The sequence below is a fragment of the Indicator indicator genome, chromosome 3, assembly GCF_027791375.1.
Source record: "Indicator indicator isolate 239-I01 chromosome 3, UM_Iind_1.1, whole genome shotgun sequence".
NCBI classification, from domain to species: Eukaryota; Metazoa; Chordata; class Aves; order Piciformes; family Indicatoridae; genus Indicator; species Indicator indicator.
In genome coordinates, this window is record NC_072012.1 from 22,911,182 (window position 1) to 22,935,684 (window position 24,503).

At 43.2% G+C, this 24,503-nt stretch overlaps 2 protein-coding genes across 3 annotated transcripts; one reads left to right on the forward strand and one right to left on the reverse strand.

Annotated features, from left to right (window-relative positions):
- The first annotated feature begins 256 nt into the window (after positions 1-256).
- Positions 257-9,637, forward strand: PMPCB (peptidase, mitochondrial processing subunit beta). Its single transcript, XM_054399960.1, has 13 exons — positions 257-346; positions 2,419-2,559; positions 2,884-2,970; positions 3,417-3,546; positions 3,941-4,139; positions 4,826-4,905; positions 5,454-5,566; positions 6,212-6,355; positions 6,920-7,080; positions 8,810-8,895; positions 8,971-9,059; positions 9,249-9,324; positions 9,411-9,637. Exons 1-13 carry the CDS (start codon positions 257-259, stop codon positions 9,461-9,463), a joined length of 1,449 nt encoding a protein of 482 aa, XP_054255935.1. The 3' UTR covers positions 9,464-9,637.
- On the reverse strand, positions 9,629-24,503 carry DNAJC2 (DnaJ heat shock protein family (Hsp40) member C2). 2 transcript variants are annotated; one of them, XM_054399958.1, is made up of 16 exons: positions 24,456-24,503; positions 23,797-23,872; positions 21,815-21,913; positions 20,167-20,308; positions 18,944-19,024; positions 18,154-18,219; positions 16,414-16,505; positions 16,198-16,319; positions 15,284-15,433; positions 14,917-15,005; positions 14,761-14,830; positions 13,047-13,231; positions 11,789-11,889; positions 10,818-10,925; positions 10,271-10,425; positions 9,629-9,760 (listed from the first exon to the last, which is right to left on the reverse strand). In XM_054399958.1, exons 1-16 carry the CDS (start codon positions 24,486-24,488, stop codon positions 9,686-9,688), a joined length of 1,644 nt encoding a protein of 547 aa, XP_054255933.1. In that variant the 5' UTR covers positions 24,489-24,503; the 3' UTR covers positions 9,629-9,685. The 2 variants fall into 2 exon arrangements, with proteins under 2 accessions (XP_054255933.1, XP_054255934.1); XM_054399959.1 differs by lacking the exons at positions 14,761-14,830; positions 14,917-15,005.

The following is a 24,503-nucleotide window of genomic DNA, read 5'->3' on the forward strand; positions in this document are numbered from 1 at the left end:
ACTGGACACATGCCGCTGGGCCTTGGTGGAGGCTCCGGCGTTGATGCTTCCTCCCCAAAGGGTCAGGGCCCTTCTGAGAAGTGCCGCTAGAGCTGGGAACGTACCACTACATCCCCGATCACCGCCAGAGGACGGCGGAGCCAAAGCCAAGGCGTGCTTCAACCTGACAGGCCGGTGGCGGCGGGGCGGAGCTGCCTCCGTGCCTGCGCACTGTCCACCGGAACTCCGCTGCCGGCTCGACAGCCCGCTCACCAAGATGGCTGCGTCTACTGCTCGGTTAGCGGCTCGGCGGCTTGTCCTGCCTTGGTGTACTCGGCTTGTGCGGGCGTCCAACGTGGGGGACCGGGTAGGCGACCGAGCGGGAAAGGGGAGAGAGTTGCGGAGAGGCCCAGTGCCGCGGCGGCTTCCTACGCGGGTGCTGAGGCTGCTGCAATGGGGGCGGGCGTAGTGGAGGCCGGGGGGCGCGGTGCACGCTGGAAGTTGTAGTCGCAGTGCAGGCGCTGGACGGGCAACCTGCTGCGGTGTATGGCGGGAGTTGTAGGCTCTGTCAGGCCGAGGGGCCGGTGGCGTCCCTCCTCCGCGTCACCCCTCGGCTGGACACTGTTCTCTGGTGACAAGCCCGGGTGACCCGGGCAGCAGCGTTTATTCCCTGGGTCCGCTGTTACCTTTCATTGTCCGCCGTGGTAGCGAGGAGTCGGGGTTGGCTCGGAGTCTGCGAGAGGGAGCAGTGCAGCACTGGCTTAGAGCGATGCCTTAGCGAGGGGCAGTAACAGCCTCTAGCTTGGCACGGGGCCTGCTGTGCTCACCCCAGGAGAGCTCCGAGAAAGTGTAAACCCTCCTTTTCTCATGGCTAAATGGAGGTTGCCTGAAGAGGTGAACTTAGAGCTCTCCATTTCTGTCATTTTCCCTGTCCTCACAGTTTGAAGCCTAAGCTTTTCCTTCTGAAAATAGAAGGAAAAATTTTGTTTTCGAACACGGTTTTTTCCTTTTCTGTAGTGCAGACTAGCAATGAAAATGGTACCTTGCAACGGCCCAGGCTGGCAACTGACCCAGCTGTGTGGAAGAGGCCTCAGGGTACAGGACAGCCGCAGAGCAGGCTGGCAGCAGCCTGGGCCGAGCAAATGGGAACGAAGCAGATCAAATACAGTGATTAGTTTGCACTTGGCAGGTGGTTAAAGTAATGGCAGGGGGTTTGGGGCTTCTCAGTGTAAGGAGGACATCAGTGACCTGGAATGTGTGTTCAGCAGAAATGGCTGTGGGTTGGAGCATGTGTCCTGTGAGGAGAGGCTGAGAGTTTGGGCCTTGTTCAGTCTAGAGAAGACACAGCTTTGGTTGGACCTAATGGCAGACTGTTTAGTACTTATGAGGTTGTCAGGAAGACACAGTCAGGCTTTTTATAGTGGGGCATGGTGGCAGAATGAGAGGCAATGTGCATAAATAGAAATGAGAGAAAAAAATGGCTGTATGGAAACCATTTTTTCCCATATGCAATCAAGCTGTGAGGCAGGCTGCTCAGAGAGGCCATGCAACTTATCATCATTGTAGATTTTCATTCACAGAAGCTCTGAGCAAACTAGTCTTATCAGATTGATCCTGCTTGGAGCAGGAGGTTTGACTGGAAACCTCCCAAGGTCACTTCAAACTTCAATCGTCCTGTGATCCTAAGATAGGGAAGTTTTGAGAGATCTAGCCTGTTGATATTCCAGGATAAGAGTGGGTGAAAGCTGGAATTTGTACTGTCATGTTTAGGGCAGTCATGTGAGGGAAATCTTTGTTTATTTCATACATTTGAAATTTTGGAATAGCTTATTGCTTGAAGTACACATTTGGGATACATACTACAATCTGTTGACATTGAAGAAGTGCAATAAATAATTTTAAACTCCATTTTCCTGTCTTTTCTACCCCATTCTGATTTAATGTGCTTTCACTGCCAGGTGATTGTATAAAAGGTGGTGATTCCGATATCTGCCCCTGTTCTGAGCTATAATTTGCAGTCTTGGACACAGCCCTTGGACTATATCTCACTTCACTTTAGAAAGCAGGTACCCAAAAGAATTCCAGCTCTTAAAGGATATTCAAGATCCTGCAGGTTCTTGCTGGCAGAACTGGGAAACAGGTGTGACTCTCAGAGTGTCTGGCTGATGGTATTAATGTACTTTTCTGTCAGATCATCTGGCTGGAGGGAGGCACCTGCAGTCTTCTCTGGTTTAGTTAACTTCATATTTTTCCTGCTGAGTCAGGCTAATCCTTCCCTGATGTGAAGTAGTGGTGAATAAACCTTGCTCATTTTTTTCCCTTTTTTAAACACGTGCTTTAAAAAAGATCCACAAACTTATCGTTTAAGGTCAAGAATACACTTTTCAGAAGAGCACCCTTGGATGTAATCTGAGTGTGACTGATGGTTTTTCCTTACAGTGTGTGCATATTGGAACAGGTAGGCTCAGAGCTTCCAAAGCAGCAACAGAAGTAATCTTAAATGTTCCAGAAACTAGAGTGAGTCCTCTAGAAAATGGCTTGCAAGTAGCTTCTGAAGACTCTGGACTCTCAACATGCACAGTAAGTAACTTGTAAAGGGAAGGGGGTTTTGTGACTCTTCATGTATGTTCATTTCCTTGTGGAACTAGATGGTGTTCTTTCAGTGTTTGTTAACAATTTTTCTTAAGACTTCTATTTTCTATCTTAGGTTTTAAGGCTTTTATAAATTATTTTTTTATTAGGTTGTTTGAGAGGATCAAAATTTTCCTTTTTTCTTGAAAACTTGCTTTGTTTAAGGAAAAAGCCATTTAAAAGTAGGACTGGGAAAGCTAAGTGTAGCGAGTACACAATACTGGCAACTCTGCCCTGTTAGCTGGTAAAATTACTTTTGTTTTTTTCAATGAGGTTGGACTTTGGATTGATGCTGGAAGCAGGTATGAAAATGACAAGAACAATGGAACTGCTCACTTCCTTGAGCATATGGCTTTCAAGGTCAGTATGAGTGTTGATGTGGAAGTTATTTATCTTTAAAGATCAATGATAAGAACTTTGTCAGAATTGTAGAACTAAATTTTCCAAATCAAGGAGAAAGGAGAAAAAAACCCAACCTGGACAACCTAGGCTTTGGTTTCCATTAGAAGAGGAAACTGAAGTCTTAGTTCTGTGTGGATGATACACAACTATAGATGAGCAACACAGGTCACTTTTAACTTCTCATAGTAGTCTTAGAAGATGCTCACCCCCCCTTTTGCCAGCTTTTAATTTTTATTTGATAGCACAGTAAGATTTACATCCAGTTGAAGCTCAGAGAGATTGGTATGCCAGTTTCCTTTCCAGAAGTCTTCCTTTCTCTTGACCCTGACTTCACCAGACAAGGAGTAATAATGAAGTAGGTGAATTAAAGGGTCTAGTTTGATTTTCTTACTGTTTTATTTCAGGGAACAAAGAAGAGGTCTCAGTTAGACCTTGAACTAGAAATTGAGAACATGGGAGCTCATCTGAATGCGTATACATCCAGAGAACAAACTGTCTATTATGCCAAGGCCTTTTCAAAAGACTTACCAAGAGGTAACTGCTTTCATTCATCAGAAAAGCAGCAGAGAATTAAATGCTTGCCCAACTCTTGATGGGACAACATTGAATCATGCATGTGCAGGATTAACAGTTCCTTTCTTGCCAGGCAAAAAGTCCTTTCCTGAACATCACAGTTATGTCAGAATGCAGGTGTGGAAAGGAGAGTGCTAAAAGGGAAGCTGGTATTTGATATCCTTTTTTCTTTAAATTCCCTAACAAAAATACTCTTTGGACTTTTCCCTTTCTGCAGAGCAAGTCTTTCATATCCTTGCAAATCTTAATAGCAGATTTTGGGTCACTTGGTCTTTGGAGTGGGTTCTACTTTCAGAACCAGATTTTTCTGGCAGTCTGAAACACACTTTCAATTCCCATCTCTGTTTTCAATTAGCTGTGGAAATTCTTGCTGACATAATTCAGAACAGTACCTTGGGAGAAGCAGAGATTGAGCGTGAGCGAGGAGTTATACTTCGAGAAATGCAAGAAGTTGAGACCAATTTACAAGAAGTTGTTTTTGATTACCTTCATGCCACAGCCTATCAGAAGACAGCCCTAGGACGGACGATTTTGGGACCCACTGAAAACATAAAGTATGTCCAGTTTTGTGGCTGTCATTCATTGTGTGATAACTTTTCTATGTTGGAAAGACTCAACTGAAGATGCAGGGAAGAGTATCAGTTTTCACTGTTACCCTGGAAGGTAGATGAAATTGCGTTGGGTATGGCTGTAACAAGAATTCCCTTATTGCCTTAGTTTGCCTGGATGCAGGCATCAGAGAGTGTGTAAACTTAAAATGTCTGCTCCATGTCTGCTCCATGTCTTCATTATTTGCCATCTTTTTCTCCTGTTTGTTAGAAATGCATCTTTGGAATGCACATTGGCAATGATCCTTTTTGGCACCAGTTGGGTGTTGGCCGTTATCATAAATAAACCTATGTTTGCACTGCTCTTCCAGCAGGTGTTCATAGCAGTGCAGACCAGAAGACTGCTAAGTGTGCTGTTTTCAGATTAGTGTGAGATCATTAGTCTGCACCTCACTGAGCTGCAATTCTCACTTCTTCTCAGGGAAGCTAGAAGAGCCTTAAAAAGCAAAATGTGTCAAGTTCCTATTTATTTTTTAGGAAGTCAGCCTTATTTTAGGTTTCTGCCTCCCTCCATAGTTCTGTGCATTATCAGAATTTAAAATTATTTTGATACTGCTTTGTTCTATACATTTATCTTTTTACTCTAATAGACTTTGCTGACACAGCAGTGATGTTTCCTTGACTGTTTCTAGATCCATAAACCGTAATGACTTGGTGGAATACATAACAACACACTACAAAGGACCCAGAATGGTCCTGGCTGCTGCTGGAGGTTCGTATGAGATGTTCACCCTGGGTCATGTGAAACTGCTTAAAGGCATGGTCTTTTAAGTGTCTGGGAACTACATAATGAATGACCAGTAGGTCCTGGAAATTCATTGTTAGCCCTCTGTGTTTTGTGCCTTCATGTCCTTTGGGCTTTTGTTCCCTTTTCTCCTCAGTAACATTCCGAAAACCTTCTTCAGCTGGTAACTAGAAATGAATTGGAGGACAAGGTCATTCTTCAATGAGGGCAGGAAAAGAGTGATCTAGAAGGGGTTCAGTGTGAAAAGGGGAGTAGCAAGGAAAGCAGAGGGAAAGAGCATCAAGGCTTGAAACTGAGAGCAAACAGCTTGATTTGGTGTAGTATTAACAGAAGACTACTGACAACAAAGAGACTGATCATGATGATTTTACTCTGTATAAGAGAGGGGTGAGGAATCTAAAAGTGAGGAATTAGAATGGGGAATTACTGCTTGGTCGAGTCTTTAAACTGCACAGCAATTTAAATTAACTGTTTACAGAATAACATTACGAAGTCTGTGAAATATTTTTGTTCAGGAGTCTCTCATGATGAGCTACTTGACCTAGCGAAGTGCCACTTTGGTAACTTGCCATCTGCTCCAGAAGGAGGACTGCCACCCCTGCCACCTTGTACCTTCACTGGTAGTGAGGTAAGCTGTCAGATGGCTTTTTGAGCTGGCCCTTATATCCCTTCTGAGCACAACTGATGTGCTCTCTGCTGAAGAGAGAGTTTCTTGCTCACAGACTCAGCAGATTAAAAGATTTCTTGCCCCCACTGAGGGCAGTGGAATAGCTGCTTTCCCAAGCAGTACTTTCCAACCTTTCTTGGATAAGCCTCACTGCTGCTGCTTTTTCTGCTTCATCAGTTCCTGGAGGAATACCTCCCTTACCCCTGCTGCTACTTTGCATTTATCCCCTTACCTAGGGTGTTGGAGCATTTTCACTGGTTGGGAATCCCTAATTTAAAGGGTATGGCAGAGAACTGAGGCATCTGTGTTCTCCCCCCAGCTCTATTTGGATTTTGTAAAGTCAGCAGCTTTTCTTGCTGCTGCTTCTTGTAAAATGGCTTGTAAGGCCCTCTCTGTGTATGTGGCACTGGGCTTGCTGTTGGTGAGCTGCTTTGAAATTGCCACAGGGAAGATTAGTTAAAGGCCATGTGAAATAAAGTTTCATATGCTTTAAGTTTTGGTTCTCTGGGTGCATATTTTATAACCCAGACATGATGGAAAAGTCTGTCTCCTGTCTACATTATCTTGCGGAGGCTGAAGTGCAGCTGCTTTCCTGTGTTCCCACAGATCCGTGTCAGAGATGACAAGATGCCCTTGGCACACATTGCCATCGCTGTGGAAGCAGCTGGCTGGTCACACCCAGATACCATCCCACTCATGGTGGCAAACACTCTGATAGGGAACTGGGATCGCTCCTTCGGAGGAGGCGTGGTGAGTCTACCTGCCAGCACCTTCCTGCTCCTCCTCAGGCTGCTGAGAGCTCTCTGACTTGGGTACTGCCAATGCAGAACCATTCAAACCTCTGTGATGGTGCTACTGCTACTTTATGGCTGTTTCTGAAGGTCCTTTTTTTGGAGCAGGAGAAGGGGATCTCTCACAGAGAGAATTTGTTGCCCAAGAGCTAGGAAGGCCTTAGGAAGTGGTTCTAAACCACTTCAAGAGGTGACTTGAGGTCTCCCAGCCCTTAAGGGAAGGAGGATGTTTTATGCCCTTATGCCGTCAGAGCCTGTGGGGATTGGTAACTGTCCCTATCTTGAACCTGAATAGCTGTATGATTTTGGCTTCAGTCTAGGCTGGTATTTGGAAATGTGAGCTTACATGCAAGGGAAGAAACTGTTGAGATGAAGAGCTGGTAATGAACCTCATAGCTTCTGCTGGAGCCTGTGATACTGCTGCATGTTTTCATTGTTGGAATGAAAACAGGAGACCATGGAGGTGCCTAATAGGCTTCCAGAAAACTTCCTAAACAAATGTATTGTTCTTTTGCCTCAGCAGAATCTATCCAGTAAGCTTGGTCAGGTTGCCTGCCAGGGTAACCTGTGTCACAGTTTCCAATCCTTCAACACCTGCTACACTGACACAGGACTGTGGGGACTCTATATGGTCTGTGAGCCATCCACCATACAGGACATGGTGCACTTTGTTCAGAGGGAATGGTAAGCTGACACCTCTTTCTCTAAGAAAGGTTGCTTTTCAGTGGAGGGACGGGATTAAAAAAAAAAAAAAAAGTGAGGCTGAGAGGACAGGCTGAGATAATGAGGACAGGCCTAGAGAGTTGGGGCTGTTCAGCCTGGAGAAGTCAAGGTTCCAGGGAGACCTTAGAGCTACATTTCGATATTTGAAGGGGACCTACAGGAAGGCTGGGGAGGGACTGTTTAGAAGGGCTTGTGGTGATAGGATGAGGGGTAATGATTTGAAACTGGGATAGGGTAGATTTAGGCTGGACATCAGGAGGGAGTTCTGCACAGTAAGGGTGATAAAATACTGGAACAGGTTGCAGGTGGTTGAGGCCCCATCCCTGCAGACATTCAAGATCAGACTATATGTGGCCCTGTGCAGCCTGATCAAGTTGGAGGTGTCCCTGCTGACTGCAGGGGGTTGGACAAGATGACCTGGGAGGGTGCCTTCCAACCCAGTGCACTCTCTGAATCTGAATTTGAAGAGAACATTTTTGTTTCTCTACTTAGGCTTGCCTGGAAAAAACAAATGCATCAAGTTCTAAACCTTGTTACTGAATGCAGAGTTCCAGCAGACAGTTTACAGCTCCTTTGTGTGGAGTAAAGAGTGTAAGGTTTAGGTTTGTTTTTCTTTTCCTGCCCTGGAAGAATGACTCCTGACTGTAACATGACAGCCATCCTTACACAGGGAAGTCCAGCAGTCAGTGTTTGACTTGCAGGTGGCAGGAGTTAGGAAACTGTCAGGCCTTTTAGGGCACTGCTAAGTCAGTATAGAGTACCTGTGAACTGCATGTTTGACATCTAGAAGTGTGTTAATGAATGAGAATAATGTAGGTGCCGTCACCTACAAAAGCCATTAGCAACTCCCCACTCTGCAGTAGCTGGCCCCCATGCCATACCACCCAGTGGTTACACGGAGTTCTAGTGAGTACACGGGGAAATGATCCCACATGAGGTGTGCTATCTTGAAACCTGGAATTCTAGGTAATATTAATTCATCAGAGGCTTAAATGTGAATTGCTGCTGTAGTGCTTCAACTGCAGATGCAGTTAAGAGATGTATTTTAAGAGCACTGATTTAAAGTGGGTGAAGTTGAAAGAAAACTTGACACTGAGGAGTTTCTTTAATCACCGAGATCATTTCTCCTCAGTACCATTGTTCTATGAGGCCTGTGTACAGCTCCTGGAGAAAAATGGCTTTATTCTATCTGTGTTTGCTGCTCTTTAGCAGCAGGGAAGATAGGAACCATTCCTGTTGATAATAACGTATTAAGGTACCTAACGCATGCCCCCTGTCCTAGTGAAATGTTCCTTAGGCAGTGTGGTGAGTAATTATCTCACCAGAGCTGAATAGATTGCCTTCCAGGCTAATTATCTCTAATTGTTTGGTTCCTACTAGCTTAGAAACATCTGTTCTCAAGATTGCAAGTGTGGGCTACCCTTGGCTCAAAAGGTTCATGTAATACAATGCAATACAGCTGTTCTAAGGGGGATAACTTGCTCTGGGCTAGATTGGTGTGCTTCCAAAGCACCCTGCTCTTACACTGCTGCTTTCCATCCTATGGCTCTTTCCATCCCAAGTTCCTCTGCCAGCCATATCTATAGAAAAGATGTGCCTGGTAGGTGTACTAATGTGTATGCACTACAGGCACACTTATGTGCTACAGGTTACCATTATTTAATAACTTTGCATTTTAACTGCCTTCTAGGGTAAGACTTTGCACAAGTGTTACTGAAAATGAAGTAGCTCGAGCAAAAAACCTTCTCAAGACAAACATGCTGCTACAACTGGATGGTGAGACTCATGAGAGGTTTTTATTCTTAGTGGAATTGTATGCTGAGAGCTGAAGCATGTTTTCCCCTGTGTTAGGGTCCACACCAATCTGTGAAGACATTGGAAGACAAATGCTGTGTTACAAGCGTCGGATCCCCATTCCAGAACTGGAGGCAAGAATTGAAGTAAGTGGCAGTCACATTGCAGCTTTTAAATTGGGCTCTGACAAGAGGAGTAACAATGCAGCAGTTAGCGTTTCCAACACAGAAGATTGTCAACTGTTTTGTTGCCTCTTCCCCTGGTTGTACAGCATTGGATCACTGGCTCCTAGCCCTTTAGCAGTGGTAACAAAGGTCTCTCTTTACCCCTTTTAGGCTATTGATGCCCAGACTATTAGAGAAGTGTGCACAAAGTACATCTGTGATAAGCATCCTGCAGTTGCTGCCGTGGGTATGTCATTTAAGTTTCCCATCACCCCTCCACACCAAGAAGTATCAGTTTAGCCTGTGTCATGGCCAACTTTCTTTAACTTCTAGGTCCAGTTGAGCAGCTGCCAGAATACACCAAAATCTGCAGTGGCATGCATTGACTCCATGAGTCGTGACGGACAAGGATGTGCAGTGTGGCTGAGCTTTAAGACTCCAAACCCCGGCACCTACAGCCCTCTTTAAGTGCATTTCTGCAACTCAAAGGCCTTGAGAAGATTAAAGCTGAAAAAGGAGCCAGGCCTGTGTGTCTGTGTAATTAAGGAAGGAACGGAAACATATACAGTATTTGCATTTTTATTATAAAACAAAGATTGTCAGAAGAGTCATTTCTTGGCTTTAGTAGCATTCAGCACTTGCTCTTGAGCTGCTTTCTTTGCCTTGACCATTTCAACGAGTTCCTAGAGAGTTGGGAGAAAAAAAAAACAAGCAACTTGTCTTTTTTTTGTGGAACTTGTTAACAATGCTCTGGTTTTGAACCCTATATACATTCACCTGAAACACTCTAGCTCTCACCGAGTGAGGAATTCAGACAGCTTAAGACCTCACAACAATTGATCTTACAAACGAATACACTAATGGAAGGCCAGTGCTCATCTACTTCCCCTACAAGAGGCTAGGGACAGGACTTTATCATCTACAAGAAATTGCTGTCAGAGTATAAGACAGATTCCATGAGAGTTTCTTTTCCAGCTTTCAGAACCACTACTTTCACTGAGGAAAACCTAGACCTTATGACTCTGCTGGGGCTGAGTTACCCCAAAAAAACCCAACAAAACCAAACCCTTTTTCCATATGGCTCCCTCTTGTGCTAGCTTGCTGTTGTTGGGTACCGTCTTGGTAGGGAAAGCAAAAGATTCTAAAAGACCTGGGCTAATGCCAAGCCTGGAGGAGGGGAGGTGGTGCCTTACCTTGTATCGCTTCATGCAGTCTTTTTTTGACCGTCCTGGAACAGCTGCTGCTATTTTCTCCCATCTTTCAGGAGTATTTACTGGGTAAGTCTTCAGTGCTTGTTCTAAAAGCTTTTGTTCTTCTGTAGTCCAAGGAGATGAATCTAAAGGTGATCCTGTTTTTAAATGCAAAAATGGACAGTAAGAATCAAAAAATAACTATTTAGTAAGAACTCTTTGAGATAAGCCTATAAAGATACTGTAGAAATGATTCAATTGATTTAAAGTACTTGCAGTTCTGGGATATTAAAGTCTGATCTAAGGGCTTCCCCCTACTGAAAACCTGAAAGAAAACTGACTGGAAACTGACTGGACAAGCGGCCCATGGGATCTTTATATAGAGCCCAGAGAAAGCAACATCTCTTGTCAGCTGGGTGTTAGCTCATTGCAGCTGTCCTGTGAAGTCCTGTGTGTAGCAAAAGCCCTTAACCCCGTAGCAGAGCCTGAATCACTTCAAGTGCTACATGAGTTTGTAAGCTACTCAGTTTGTTCATAAACAAACTTTTACCTTCAAACCGTTCTGAGGGGGCAGCGCTGTCCATCTGAGGCACCACACCATGTTCCTTTTTAAATTTGTCAAAGGCTTTCTTATTGATGTCATCCTTTTGATGAGGGTCTGTGAGGAACAGACATTGAACAGAATCATTATTGCAACAAAATCAAAGCCAGATGCAATCATAAGACCATTTTGTAGTCATTATTAGTTTACAATAATAAATCCACACAGGTTCTTTCTTCCTTTAAAATGATGGTGAAGGGGTTGGTAGTTAAAAAAACACAAAATACTTTCAGGGTCCGATGAACTTTGCTCCAAATGTCAGCTCTCTAACCCCTGTCCTGCTTTTTACTTCTCAAATGGATCCTTTCTCCATATAAACTTAAGCCTGAATCTGCAACTTCAGTGAAATCCAGAGGGATTATTCTCCCAAGTAAGGGCTGTGGCATAAATCTGAGACATTACCCAGGGTATTGAGCATGTCAGAGGGCAGAGACACTGGGAAACATACTGTGCAGGTCTGCAGTTTGGAATGGAGAAGCTTCTTAAAAACTCTGGTTTTCTCTATAGAAGAACATGTTGATTTTCCTTGAGAGCTGATTCCAGAGCTCTCTAGGTTCCATTTACCACAAGAAGAGATAAGTCACGTTAATTTAGGTGCCTTACTCCTGGTACTGAATCTTTTTAAACTATAGCTTCCTTAATTTCATTTATTTGGATGCCTTCCCTGGCAGAGAGCTGCCTAAAGGAGCTCAGACAACACCTGTGGCCTAGACATCTGTGCATCAAGTTAGATGAAGAGAATTCCAGAAGTGGTGACTCACACAACAGCCATTAGGCTGAAAGTAAAGAGCCACATAAATAAATGCTCCAGAACTCATTTCTTTTGGGGATAGAGGATTTTCTCCTAACAAACACAATGCTGGTCAAAGGAATTCAAGCATACAGTCCATCATATTTCAAAAGTAAGGTAATAGAGGTACCAAGCTTTTGGAGACTCTTTGCTTTATTGATGACATCTTTTGCTGTCCGTTTTATTCCAGTAGTAGAGTGCAAGTTCATGTAATTGGCAATAACTTCCCACCTAAAACAAGAATGGAAAGGGTAAACCAGCACATTACCTAACTTAAGTTTAATCACACACAAATACAAACTCTTATGGCAACTATTCTGGAATGCTTTCAAGTCACCAAGTGTCCCTTAAGAATTCAGTCAGCCTGGGTGAATGTGGCTCCTGGTACAGAGAAAGGATGGGGTAGAATGTAGGTGTGTCAAGTGCTGGCTTGTCAGCATTCTGTGCAGCTGTTGATGAACACCTCAGACATTAAATACTGCAGGCTGCACTGAAAGGCTGAGAAGTTACTAACCCTGTTTCCTCTGCCCCCAGAAGGAATACCTAAACATCAGGTAAAGAGGCTTCAAAAGGAAATACCTGGAACAGCCCCAGCCCCAAAATTATTCCTAGTGCATTGTTAGAAAATGAAGGGAATATTTACACCAGTGCAGGGAGCAGGCTGAGAGCTGGGTCTGCTCTCAGTGAGTGCTCTTGACTGCTGAGCTGCAGTGCAGGAACAGGTACTGGTGTCACCTTCATGGAGTATGACAGCTTGTTTTTTGCATGTCAGCATTCAAATCTGCAACAAGGATTCATAGATCTAACACCTCCAGTGGAAGATGGTATTTCACTCCTGGGAAAGAGCAAGATTTCAGACATGCTCCCATTCTTGATGCTTATTAGCAAGCTGAGTGCCAGTGAGCCCAGCCTTTCTCTTCTCCCCTGCCTCTCCCCTAAAGAGACCTGGGACACTTAACTCATCTCTCTCTAGCTGTTTTCCTCCTACTATGTAGAGCAGGAACCAGCCTCACATTCATTCACTGCCTCACATTCACACACTGGTAGTCCTATCCACCTGCATCATGGGCACTGTTGTGGTTTTGTTCTCTTTAATCACTGGAGCCTATCCTGTAGCAAGCCCTGTGCAAACAAGCACCTCAGCACAGTCTTAGCTGGTAGACTGAGGCCCAGACTGAGGGGAAATAAGGGAGAGGGCCAGAACTAACTCCACTGACACAGATCATCACACTAAGAGAAGACAAATCACAGGCTGCTTGAAGAGTCAAGGAAAAGGAGGGAGTCCTCCTGCTGACATCATCCTTAAGGTGGGCTTAAAGTAAGTTGTATGATGCCTATTATTTAATTACAAATCCTTAGCAGGGCTTTTAACACCAAACCTGAAGTACCTTGAGTTAGTCCCTGCTGGGAAGAGGTTCACAGCTTTAATTAACAACTGCGAATCATCTTCGGGCCAGTTTTTGCTTCCCCCTCCACCACCAGTGGTTGACTTTTCTGAACTCTTTGCTGCTTGGCGCATTCGAGCTTCTGCCTCTTCCTTCTCTCGCCTTATTTGTTCATTTATTTCTTCTATCTGAAGGGTTGCAAACAAACATTATTGATGTACACATTGTGCAGTGACATAACCCCTCTCTGGGACTGCCTTTGGCCTTCAACTGTGTTGTGTTTCTGTTCTGTATGTTACGCATAAGGAAATGGAGGAGCTTATCTGCTCCATTCTTACTGTTCTCCATCCCGTGCATAAATGCAGCCATCTCAGATTTGGAGCTACAGCAGGAATCCATCACAAGTTCTCTAGGAAATTAAATGGACAATCCCAGGGCTAAGGCAAACCTGAATCTGGTGTGAATGTTCAGACTAACACTTTACAGGACAGATCCACAAAAGTATCATTAGTGAAGGCAGTTAAATTTCCATGTTGATTCCCAAACCTTCCAGCCTAGCTGCTACCTGAGCCTGGTTATGTCAAAAATTCTCAGTTACTATGATTGTATTAAGTTAGCATTAACTGCAACAACCCATCTTTTAGTTACTAAGTGCTTCCTCAGGGTTGGATGGCCATGTGTTGTTTGTTAAAAGCAATTCAGCTGTACTTAAGTTATCCATTGCCCATCTTTGTGAACTGTAATCACAGCTTGAGACTGCTGTGAAAGATCTTTAACACATCTGCTTCTGAGTATGCCCAGTCCAACCCTGGCAATAGTGGAAAACCAAATCTGGGCACTTACACCTGTTGGCAGGACACCTACAATAGGTTTCTCACTCTCTGTCTCATTGTAAAATCCTCCTGCCCAGAGGGAAGTTATTTAGTAGGTATTTGTTATTAATTCAAAGTGGAAGTTTTAATAGACACCAAAAGATGATTGTATGGAACACTCCTGGAGACTGGATTCAGCCCCCAGTGGAACACAAGGGATTTGACTCTCGTCTGATGAGTAAACCTGACCCTGAGTTGGGACAGACCATCTTCCCCACCAAGAAAGGAAGTTCATAGCTGTGACTCCAAAGCAGATGAGGAAAAACACTTTATTCATTCTGCAGGATGTGGGCTCAGCCATGTCTGTCCAAATGGCTTTTCCCTGCTGGCAGATTTAGGCAGATCCTTGCTGATTTTTGTAAATCTTGGATCTCAAGCATCTTGTTTTTCACGTACTTTGGTATCCAACCCCCTGCCCTTACAGGGGCTACAGCTTCAGCACTTAAGTCCTTTTGTGGATCTAGCCCTAGGTCATAGATCCTAGAGCAAGATTTTCCTTGCATAATTGAATAGGTTAATGCTGCCCCCCTTGCCCCTTTGGGTAATCCCTACTCCGTGTTGGCAACACTAAATTCCTGTACGTGCTGTACAAAGGGTAGATTTTATGTTCTTTATTAATTAAAAAATGCATCTTTTTCCTCAGCTGGCCCTGATATTTCACTAGCCATGAACTGCACTGTGTAAAAGGAAGCTGAGCTAAGTTTGCCTTGGGACTCTGAACCTCAGGTCTTTGTGTTTCACAGGGAGGGTTCCACAGCAGCTGTGTTGGATCTGACTTGGATTTGGTGCTGTGGGTTTCACCAAGCAGGTTACTAGTATCTTGATTTGACACTCAGCATAATTACCTGTTTTACTACAGCCGCCTTTCCTCCTTCCTTTGTGGTGGATGTAAGTGCTTCATTCAAGCATTGCAGACTAAAAACAAATTACTGAGTTACAACAGAGAGCCGGCAGGAAGAGGGGGGGTCAAAACCAGCAGAAGCAGTAGCAGCAGGGCTTACCTTGCTAGCTCAAGACGATCACAAAGCTTTTCCACCTCCTCCATCATCTTAACACAATCTGCCTCATTATCAGAAAAGTAATTCCAGTTCTGGAAGCAGAAATACACGTTCTGCAAAGTTCTTGGAACTTGGTTGCCCTGTCCCTTCAGACAACGCATTCTTCAGCCACTGCTGTGTCTGGACCTGTTTGGTCAGTTTTACCCATAACTCAAACACATGAAGTCTGTGTTTTAGCCTTTTGCTTTTTAGCAAACCCACTTCCCATACCCAGCTTGAGCCACAAGCACCAGTAAGCACACGCTCAGGCCTGACCAAGCAGTGATTTCACTGATCTAACCTCCATTTCACTATAATCATATTTAAATACCTTGCATGTTGTTCTCAGCTTTTGCCTTTCTTTCTTGATAGCTTTTTTCTGTATCTCTTTTTCCTTTTTTGCTACCAATGCTTGTTGCCTAACTTCTTCTTCCTCCTTTTCTTTTGCTAACCGTGCTGCTTCTAATTCTGCTTGCCGCTGCTGCAATTAGAAGGAAAAACAATTAAAAAATAAGCAAACAAAATCCCCTCAGCAAAGTGACTCTGTTATGGGGTCACTCAGCCACTGAATATTACACTGTACTGCTCCTGGGCTTGGTAGGGTTTGGTTGGGGTTGGTTTGTCAGAAATTCTGAGGGAGGAGGTAGAACATAAACCACTTGGCATTCATTCAAATATTCACTATGAGGACTCCTAGTTTATAAATCCTGACTTCTGTATGAAATTTCCTATGCCTGCCCCAAGAGTTAAATTTGGAAAAGGGCAGTGGTCCAGCATTTGCTCCTGCTTCATTAACAGAAGATCTTGCAGTGCTGCAGTATTGGCTTTTATAGTCACTTTTTAGCACCTTACATTCCATTTCATTCCTGCTACCTGTTTTCAGAGCTGTCTTTTCCAAACTGGTAACATTAATCAGGGCTGTTATGTTACCTCCAAGTGTTTCATGCCTGCCAGCCATACACACAAGGCAAGCAGCTGTATCCACATTATGAAGAAGGACAACAGGGCAGAGAAGGGAACAGAGGAGTGCATGCAACATCAGAACTCAGTTTTAGAACGTTTCTTGTTTCAGACCCATGCTCTGTTTTCACCTCATTCCCAAAAGACTGACAAGTCTTGCATTGCCTGTGGCAGAGGGATCAAAGACAACACATCTCTGAGCCCCAACATAATTCTAACAGCACTTTGTGACACCACCAAGAAGCTGCAGCAGGGTATTTCAACCCAAATAAAGTATTCACTTACTTTTTCTTTTGCCTCCTGTTCTTTTCGTTTTGCTTCTACCTTTGCTTTCTTCTCTGCTTCTTTCTTTGCCTTTTCTTCTTCCTTGAATTTCTTTATCCTGGGATCACAGCTGTAGGCATTATCTGGTAGAAGAAAGGATGCATTGTCCAGAAGAAAACCAGGAGCTTTCCACTGTTAGCTAACAAATCTCTAAAAGCCAGCAGTTTGCATGCTCACCAACAAGTGTCCTAATTCTGTTCATTTCTTCTTTTTTTCTCAATGCTCTGGCAGCTCTGTTCTGCTTTTCAATCCACCTCCTTTCATCTCGACTGAAAAAGGACAGCAGAGTTACTTCAGTGCTCACACCCTACAGAAATTGAACAGCAAACTTGAAAGAAATGTTTCTCCACACAGATGCACTTCTCTGAATACTTCAAAAACAGACTTCAAGAAGTTGCAGGCCCTAAGCTCATGTCCAAGTGTTGAGCATTCACACAATGACATCAACCTGACAAAACAAACTGCTTATCTACCACTGCAGGGAGAGATCATGGACTTGAGTTTTCTAAATGCAATCCACTTGCTGACCTAACATTAAACACAAACAAAACAATGGAGATGCTGCTATACAGTTTAATTAAAGGGCAGCAGTAGAATCATTTAACAGAATGCAGGTCATGATTCTGCGATGCCAAGTAACCCACCTGCACAGAAACAACATTTTGTATGAAGTAAAATCCTGGGGTAAAATCCTGCAGAGTCACTCCACTGCCATACAGCTCACGTCAAACAGATTAAAACTGGCTAACTCTGAAAATGTTTGTCAGTGCTGTCAGCACAGAGGCACATTTTTCAGTGGCGGTCTGCATCCTCAGCCACACAACCAAATACAGAAAAACACACTGTGTGCAGACTGAAAGTTTAAACTGACACCACCACCACCTTTGGCAAGGAGGAGTAACAAGAATCACACCCATCTGAGCAGAAGCTGAGGTGTAGCTCTGATGTTTTGCGTACTACACACCATTTGTCTAGACAGCTTTTAGAAAGGAAACTAATGGCAAGAATAACCACAAAGAGCTAAGCAAATAATGCAAGAGCCTTCCAGTAAGCAACACAGAGATTAATCTGTGCCACTAATCAAAAATACTAGCAATACAGAACCGAGTACAGAACCTTCACAGAATCTTCACAGGAGAGAGAACACTGGGTCCAGAGAGGCTCAAAAAAATAATTAGCAGGAAAAGGCATAGCAGAAGAGATGCTTAGACACAGGCCTAGATATGGCACAAGTTTTAGCCACAGAGCATGGTAAGCACTGAATCCAGCTATGAAATTGATACATATTCAGATTGGAGGAAGAGGTTCAATGCCTGTGATACAAGGATGACTCAGTGAAAGGCTGTGCCCTGTGAAGTATGTGCTAGACTAAATGATCTGGTGCTCTACCTTGAACATTCTGGGTGTAGAGCTGTAGGAAAGATATGAATAGAATGTATTTTCCAATGCCGGTGTGATCTGAGTAATTCAGTGACTGTCACCACACCAACAGATCCACAGTTTTCATTAACATCAAGCCATCAGAACTAATCTCTAAATTCTAGACAGTATCACTTGTTTCAACAGTTCAGTGAAGAGCTGGAGAAAGAAATGGTACCTGCTTACTCATCCTCTCTGTTCTAGCTCCAGGGTCAACCTGTGTTTGGGAATTCCTGGAACTACAAGCCTGAACTTAAACACACCTTTCAAAGCACCTGAGAAACCCCTCTGTGATGCAAGCAAGAACTATTTCAGTTACAACAGGTAAGACAAAGAGGAGCCCACAGGCAGAACATGCCTCACTATTAAAGTGCCTCACTATTAACAGTCTAGTTTCAGCTACCTTTCTTCCTCCAACTTACAATATATCATAGACAGTTGAAACTCTTGCTGTTTCAGTCTCTCAGTCTTGTGTCACATTTCTTTCTAGTTACATACCATTCTGCTTTCTCTTTTTCCTCTTCATCTAAATAGGAAAACTCTCTCCAGGAATCAAAATTATACCTAAAGTAAATAAATATTTAAAACATAAGTGAATAAATAAAAAAAAAAAAAGGAAATAGCATCACTATTGCAAATAATCTGTCTTTTCTCCTGTTGGGTGTTTACAGGAAGCTGTACTGTTATTTACAATCTGTAATACATCAGTGATAATCATACTGCACCTACTGTAACTCCACTGAACAAAGTCAAAACACAAACTGCTACTGACAGTAATGATTTACATCTATCTGCACTGCAGGACAGGGTGCTTTAGGACAGCTCTGAATGCCTGTAGTGCAATAGTCTAAGCATTCCTTATAGGCAGTGGAGCTACAGTGCAGCCTGTGGATTGAGAGAGAAATTAATTTAAACTTTGTATAAGCATCTATATCTAGCAGAGAAGTCAAAAAATAATCTCTACTGACTTTATTGGACTAGGCAAAGTTCCCTTAACCAGGGGACCTTAAATACCTAGTAGATCTCACCCACCTGCTGGTTTTAGTGGAGGTATGGACACCGCTTGCTTACAGCCCTTGTGGTCAGAGACCTGCCAGAAGGTACTCTGAGTTTAGAGTGTGGATGCATCAGCCAGGAGAAAGCCAGGTGAGTTTGTGGCAGGCACCAAACAGCTGTGGGGTCATTTTGTGATGTTACTGGGTCAGGACAGGCCACAGCCAACAACCTACCAAAAGGGTCTGCAAGTCCTTGAATGCTATGCATGAAGCCGAGGTAGCAGCTGACTTACCAGAATGAATAGAAGGCATCCACCTCTTCAAAGGAGGAGTTCATGTCCCCAAGCTTAGGAACATTTTTCTTATTTGACCACCTGAAAAGAAAAGGATATATTGATGAGACAATGCAGATACCCTCACCTCACAGCACGGCATGTGGTAAGCACAAAATCAAAACACCCATCAGAGGCTCCCTCCCACCAACACAGAGGGGCACCAGAAGAATAAAATGAGAGTTCCTTCTAAACATCCTCTGGATTGGGACTTCTGGGAAGCTCTCCCAGAAAAGCAAACTCCTGCCTGAGTCTGCATGCCTACAAGGAGATCTGATGAACTCAGGCTATCTTTGTAGATACTAAGTTCTCCACACACATTGTCCTGGTAGAGCAGCCTGCAGAAAGGGGCCAAAAGGTGCCCCATGAAGAACTCAGCTCTCTGGTAGGCTGTAGGAAGTTTGCCACATATTGTAATGGAGTATGAAGGAATGATGCACACTCTGCCCCCATTCCATTTTAACTCTATGAAGGACACCTTCCATAGTCTCTAGAATTTTTTACTCCATGGCATAGCATCCATTTCCAAGCAGAGAAGGGAACAACCTATCTTACAACCACACATCCAGGTCTGAATCTCTGGAACACTTAATAAAAAAATTCAGTAGATCCACTTCAAATAATCAACATTGTTCAGAATATGTGCTAAAGTGTCTCCCAATGGAACACTTTGTTCATACCTGTAAAAGGTAAAATAAAGGCCTGTTGTGACAGCATTGATACAAAGTTAATTGGCAAGCATGAGTCAAATGCAGAAAAATTCACATACCTTATGAGAGAACCACCAAATGCTGTTACATTTACCTTCTCTTTTAACAAGCTAACTGGTGAACACAGCTATCGTCCCACCCTCACAAGGAGATCCCAAAGAAGGAATTTTCAGTCAGTAGCACACACACTCAGTGTGCTGTACAAAAAGGACAGTAAGTAATGGAGCTGAGAACAGACCTCACTTTTTTTAAGTCTCACAGGCCAAGCTCAATGGCACCAGTGTGACAGTTCAGATTAGTGTAAAATTCAATAATAGAGAATGCCCTATTTTATTTGCATTACATTTCTACCAATTTCATGCATCTGCCAGCATCCCTTAAAATCACACCTAAGATCAATTTCAAACACAATGCCACTGGAGTCTGCAAAGGCTGATTCTCCAGCAACAGCCCAAGCAGGCTGACATAGCTCACCTGGCATTTCTTTCAAAAACTGGTGAAAAGACTTCAAAGAAGTTTTCTTTTGCTTCACTTTTGGAAGGTACAGAGTTATCAAAAGTAGGATCTATGCTGTTGAATGCTCGTCGTTTCACGGGATCAGATAGTATTTCATAAGCTGAAAGACAGTGAGCAGACAGAAGGCATGGCAGTGAAGTGAGGCTTCCTGAAAAGTTGGGGATGTTACAGAAAAAATTACTAAACATTTAAAACAACATTCTCAGATCGGTGTTTGCTCTGTCATTCCGTACAGTTTCATATTTATTGTAGTGACACCAAATAGCATTGCTGTCCATTCCTGTTACAACTAAGTAAGAGGATGTTTATGAAAACCAACACATTTAACCATTAGTGTCACAAACTGGGTTATATTTGAAGTACTTTGATAATTGTAAATTTGATTCAGATACTGGCAGTTTGGTGACGGTATCTTCAGGCTTTTATCCTACACCAGATCTCTGCAGATAAATTGATAAAACAGTCTCTAAGACAAGCAGGGAATAAAAGCAGTCTCTTGAGTTAGTGTGGTGATAGAACTGGCAGGAACAGGAGCCATTCATCAGAAGTTCTGCAGCTGGTGATGGAACTCTGCTGAGATTGTGTCCAGGCAGCTCAACACCACACAGCTGTTCACTCACTTCCCTCCTCTGCTTCCTTCAGTGGGTGGGTGAAGAGAGTCAGAGAAAGGTAAACCTCTTGGGTTGAGATTAGAACAGTTTAATAAGACAGGAAAGGAGGGGGAAATAATGCTAAGAAAATATACAAGTGATACACAATGCAATTGCTTACCATCCACTGACCAATGGCTCACAGTGAGCAGTTGCGGTCCCCGCCCCGCTTCCCCCCCCAAGTTTTATTGTTCAGCATAATGCCACATGGGCAGTTATATGTGTGTGTATATATATATATATATATACACACACACACATGTTCGACATGCTTCTGGTCAGCCTGATGCAGCTCTTCTGGCTGTGTTCCTTCCCAACTTCTTCTATGCCCCCAGCCTCCTCCCTAGCAGAGCAGTGTGAGAAGCTGAGAAGTCCTTGAATGAATGTAAGCACTGCTCAGTACCAGCAGAGCCAGAACATCAGGGTGTTATCAGCATTATCCTCACACTGAATCCAAACACAGCACTGTACCACCCGCCACGAAAAAATTAACTCTAATCCCAGCTGAAACCAGAACACTCAGAAAGAGCATGATCCATCTGCACTAAAAAAAAGCAGCCAAAGAAACTGAATCAACAGATGCTCTGCTGGCTGATTAAACTAGAATGCCAATTCTTCAGCTGCTGCTGGTGTCTTCAGGCATCACTTCAGAGCAGGACAACTGATCCCAGGTCTGTGGCTACCTCTAGTGGCTGTTTGCATAGGCTGGCTGTTGCAACTGCTGCCATGCTGTAGCCATGTGCCATGGCAGACAAGTATCTACCAGCTGCATTCCCATACTTCTGCCCGGAGGGAAGTTACATTGGTGGGACCTTGATCTATTGAGGCAGGCTTCAAAAAATGGAAAATAATTTCTCTGGCTTTTTAGTAACTGACAACTTTTTAAAGGGCTAATAATGCACTACAGATGGTTCAGATTATTGAGTAGATTGTGAGGGTATCTAATAATTGCTTACCTTTAGTTATGCATGTAAAATAATCATTATCACCTTCTCCTATCTGTTCCCCTGCAGCTTTTCTCTTGTCTGGATGATGTTTCAAAACCATGGCTTTATCTAGCACATAGATGCATTATGTTTAGAAATGCTTCATCATCAACAGTTTATTTCTCAAAGTAATACAAGAATTCAAATTCATATTTCTCTAGTTAGATTCTTAAAACAAAATACCAAAACCACAATAAAACAACCCAAAGCACCAAACCCCAACACAATCTGGAAGAAAACAGGCATTAATGATTTTTCGTTAACACTAGTGTCAGAATTAAAGTAATTTCATCTTTGTGGGGACAAAAATAATCACAATTCAGAAACTATTCCACATTTGTCATTCTCTGGGACTTGTTCTAATATTATGCACAGCAAAGTGCTTCAGTAACTCTAAGTGTACAATTAGCTTCAAAAGCATGATGCAGTTTCAGGACCGTAACTGTGCAAGAGTGTACAATTTCCTACGCAATCCTACTGATGAAATAAAGAAAAATAATTAATGCAATTTTAATTGTTATCCCCAATGACAAAGTAGTTAAGATAAAAACAAAAAGTGTTCTCAAGTGTATTTTGTGTACTCAAGTTCTGAACACAATGAAGATGAAATTCATCAAGTGAACTACAGCCATGAGCCTGAGAAGGGCACAGCATCCCCCCATGGATGACATTCAGACCCATGGCTGTGGTCATGTTCTCACTCTGCTTAGGCCCTAAATGCTAAGAGATCAGTTGCACATGCAGAGTATCACTGAAGATACTCCCAGGGTTGCCTTAGTGTTTAAAGGGACTTCTTTGCCAAAAGCTCTAGCCATGCTAGCACACATCACCTGTACCTTCTTAGCTCACTAAAGTATAGCAGAGAAAAGGTATCAATGTGAGTAGTTACAATGACCTGCCCTTGGAGAAACAAATCAGAATCCTTGTTAAAAAGAGAAAAGCACTGCATATGATAGTGAGAAAGACTCACATCTCTATACCACCATGTCATAATTGAATGCTGTTCAGATCCTAAAGAAAGATGCCCCCAGCTGCTGGTCAGCAAGATCAGAGAGACCACTCATCATCACCAGAACAGGTGCTGCACTCTCCTATTCTAGCACATATTCCATTGCTAAACAATGTGCACCTGATGCAATAGTTTCCTGTGCCAACACTATCGTGTTTTACTAGTGACTTCCCCAAACATCAAGGAAACTTAACCTCACACAACTACATTTTTAATGGCTTGGTAATAACCCACGGGTCCAGCCACAGGAACTCTACAGCTTTCACGTGGTAAAGTGACCAAAGGAACAAACCCAGGCTTCTCAGTGGTCTAAGTAACTTCTAGTTACTTGAACACTTGAGAATTCAAGAGTTACTGCTCCATTCCATCTTCTGTAAGAGATTGTGGAGTCTCCTTCTCTGGAGGCTTTCCAAACCCATCTGGATGCATTCCTGTGTGGCCTGCCCTAGGTGATCCGGCTCGGGCAGGGGGTTGGATCTCTGGAATTCTTTTCCAACCCCTAACATTCTGTGATTCTCATGCAATGCTCAGTCAGATCCGAATGGTAACAGCAGTGAACTTCTTACATGTTCACTGCATTAACATGGCAGCTAACTGCTGGAAGTACCAGCCTATGGACATACACAGAGCAGGGCTAATTCTGTTCCTCTTCTCTGCCTTTCCCTGAGCCTGACTGCAGGCTCAAAAACTCAGACATATACAGTTTTAGTCTCACATGTGTTCACAACAAAAAAAAGCCAAAAAAACGAGAAAACTGAGATGTGTTTTTAATTCCCTAGCTTTAAGCCTGTGGATTTTGGAGCTGTGATATGAATTTAGAAGGCTGATCGGCAACACACATCAGAGAGCAGGCATTTTAGGCTCTTTTCAGAAGTAAAAAGCTTGTCTGTGACATGCATGTGTTTTCATGTAGAAAAGGTGCTTATGCAGGAAGAGTACTTACGAGCTGCTTTGATTTGTTTCTGAGTAGCCCTGTATCGTATATTTCCTAGCCCAAGAACTGCATAATGGTCTTGATTCTGAGGGAAAAAAAGGCAGAATCCTAATAAACACTGATAAATGCAACCTAAAAAGCCACAGCATATGCGGAAAAACTTTTCCTTCCCATCTTTGAAAATTGCTTCCTCAATATTAGAAAGAGAATGATGCTGTAAAGACTGTAATTACTGAATAAAGGAGTATCAATAGACTGAGCCACTGCTACAGAAATTCAAGTAGCTTAATCTAAATTTGATTGAAGCATTGAATCCCAATAAAGTTCAATTATTGGAAAATTGAATTGCTGTCTATAAAGATTCTAAGAGTGTTAATGCAATTCCGGAGTAAGGGAGGTGGTAATAGGGAGAGAAAAAATTTTGACTGCTTACAGGCAGTAAAATGAAAAACAACCATTAAAGATCTTACTCTGACGTGCTTGAGTTCCCCTGGTCAAGCAGTTATGTGTGGAAAATACAAACCCAGGTATCATGGTAATGGACACAAGCCAGTTCAGATGGAGGTGGGAAGGGATGAAGAGCATCTTTAGCAGCTGGGAATGGCAAATAATTTTGATGGGAGATTTCCAGCAAAAATAATTAACACTAATCTATATCAACTGAATACCTTCCAGTCCTTTGGATCAAGGGTTTTTAACATAGGAAATTCTTCAAG

Excerpts from the sequence above, each read along its gene's own strand:
- PMPCB (XM_054399960.1), top strand. The coding sequence starts at position 257 with ATGGCTGCGTCTACTGCTCGGTTAGCGGCTCGGCGGCTTGTCCTGCCT. Across the intron at positions 347-2,418 it reads CGTCCAACGTGGGGGACCGG|TGTGTGCATATTGGAACAGG; the intron begins GTAGGCGACCGA and ends TTTTCCTTACAG. Across the intron at positions 7,081-8,809 it reads CACTTTGTTCAGAGGGAATG|GGTAAGACTTTGCACAAGTG; the intron begins GTAAGCTGACAC and ends ACTGCCTTCTAG.
- DNAJC2 (XM_054399958.1), bottom strand. The coding sequence starts at position 24,488 with ATGTTAAAAACCCTTGATCCAAAGGACTGGAAG. Across the intron at positions 23,873-24,455 it reads TTGATCCAAAGGACTGGAAG|AATCAAGACCATTATGCAGT; the intron begins GTATTCAGTTGA and ends TTTTTCCCTCAG. Across the intron at positions 20,309-21,814 it reads TTTTACATGCATAACTAAAG|CTTATGAAATACTATCTGAT; the intron begins GTAAGCAATTAT and ends ACTGTCTTTCAG.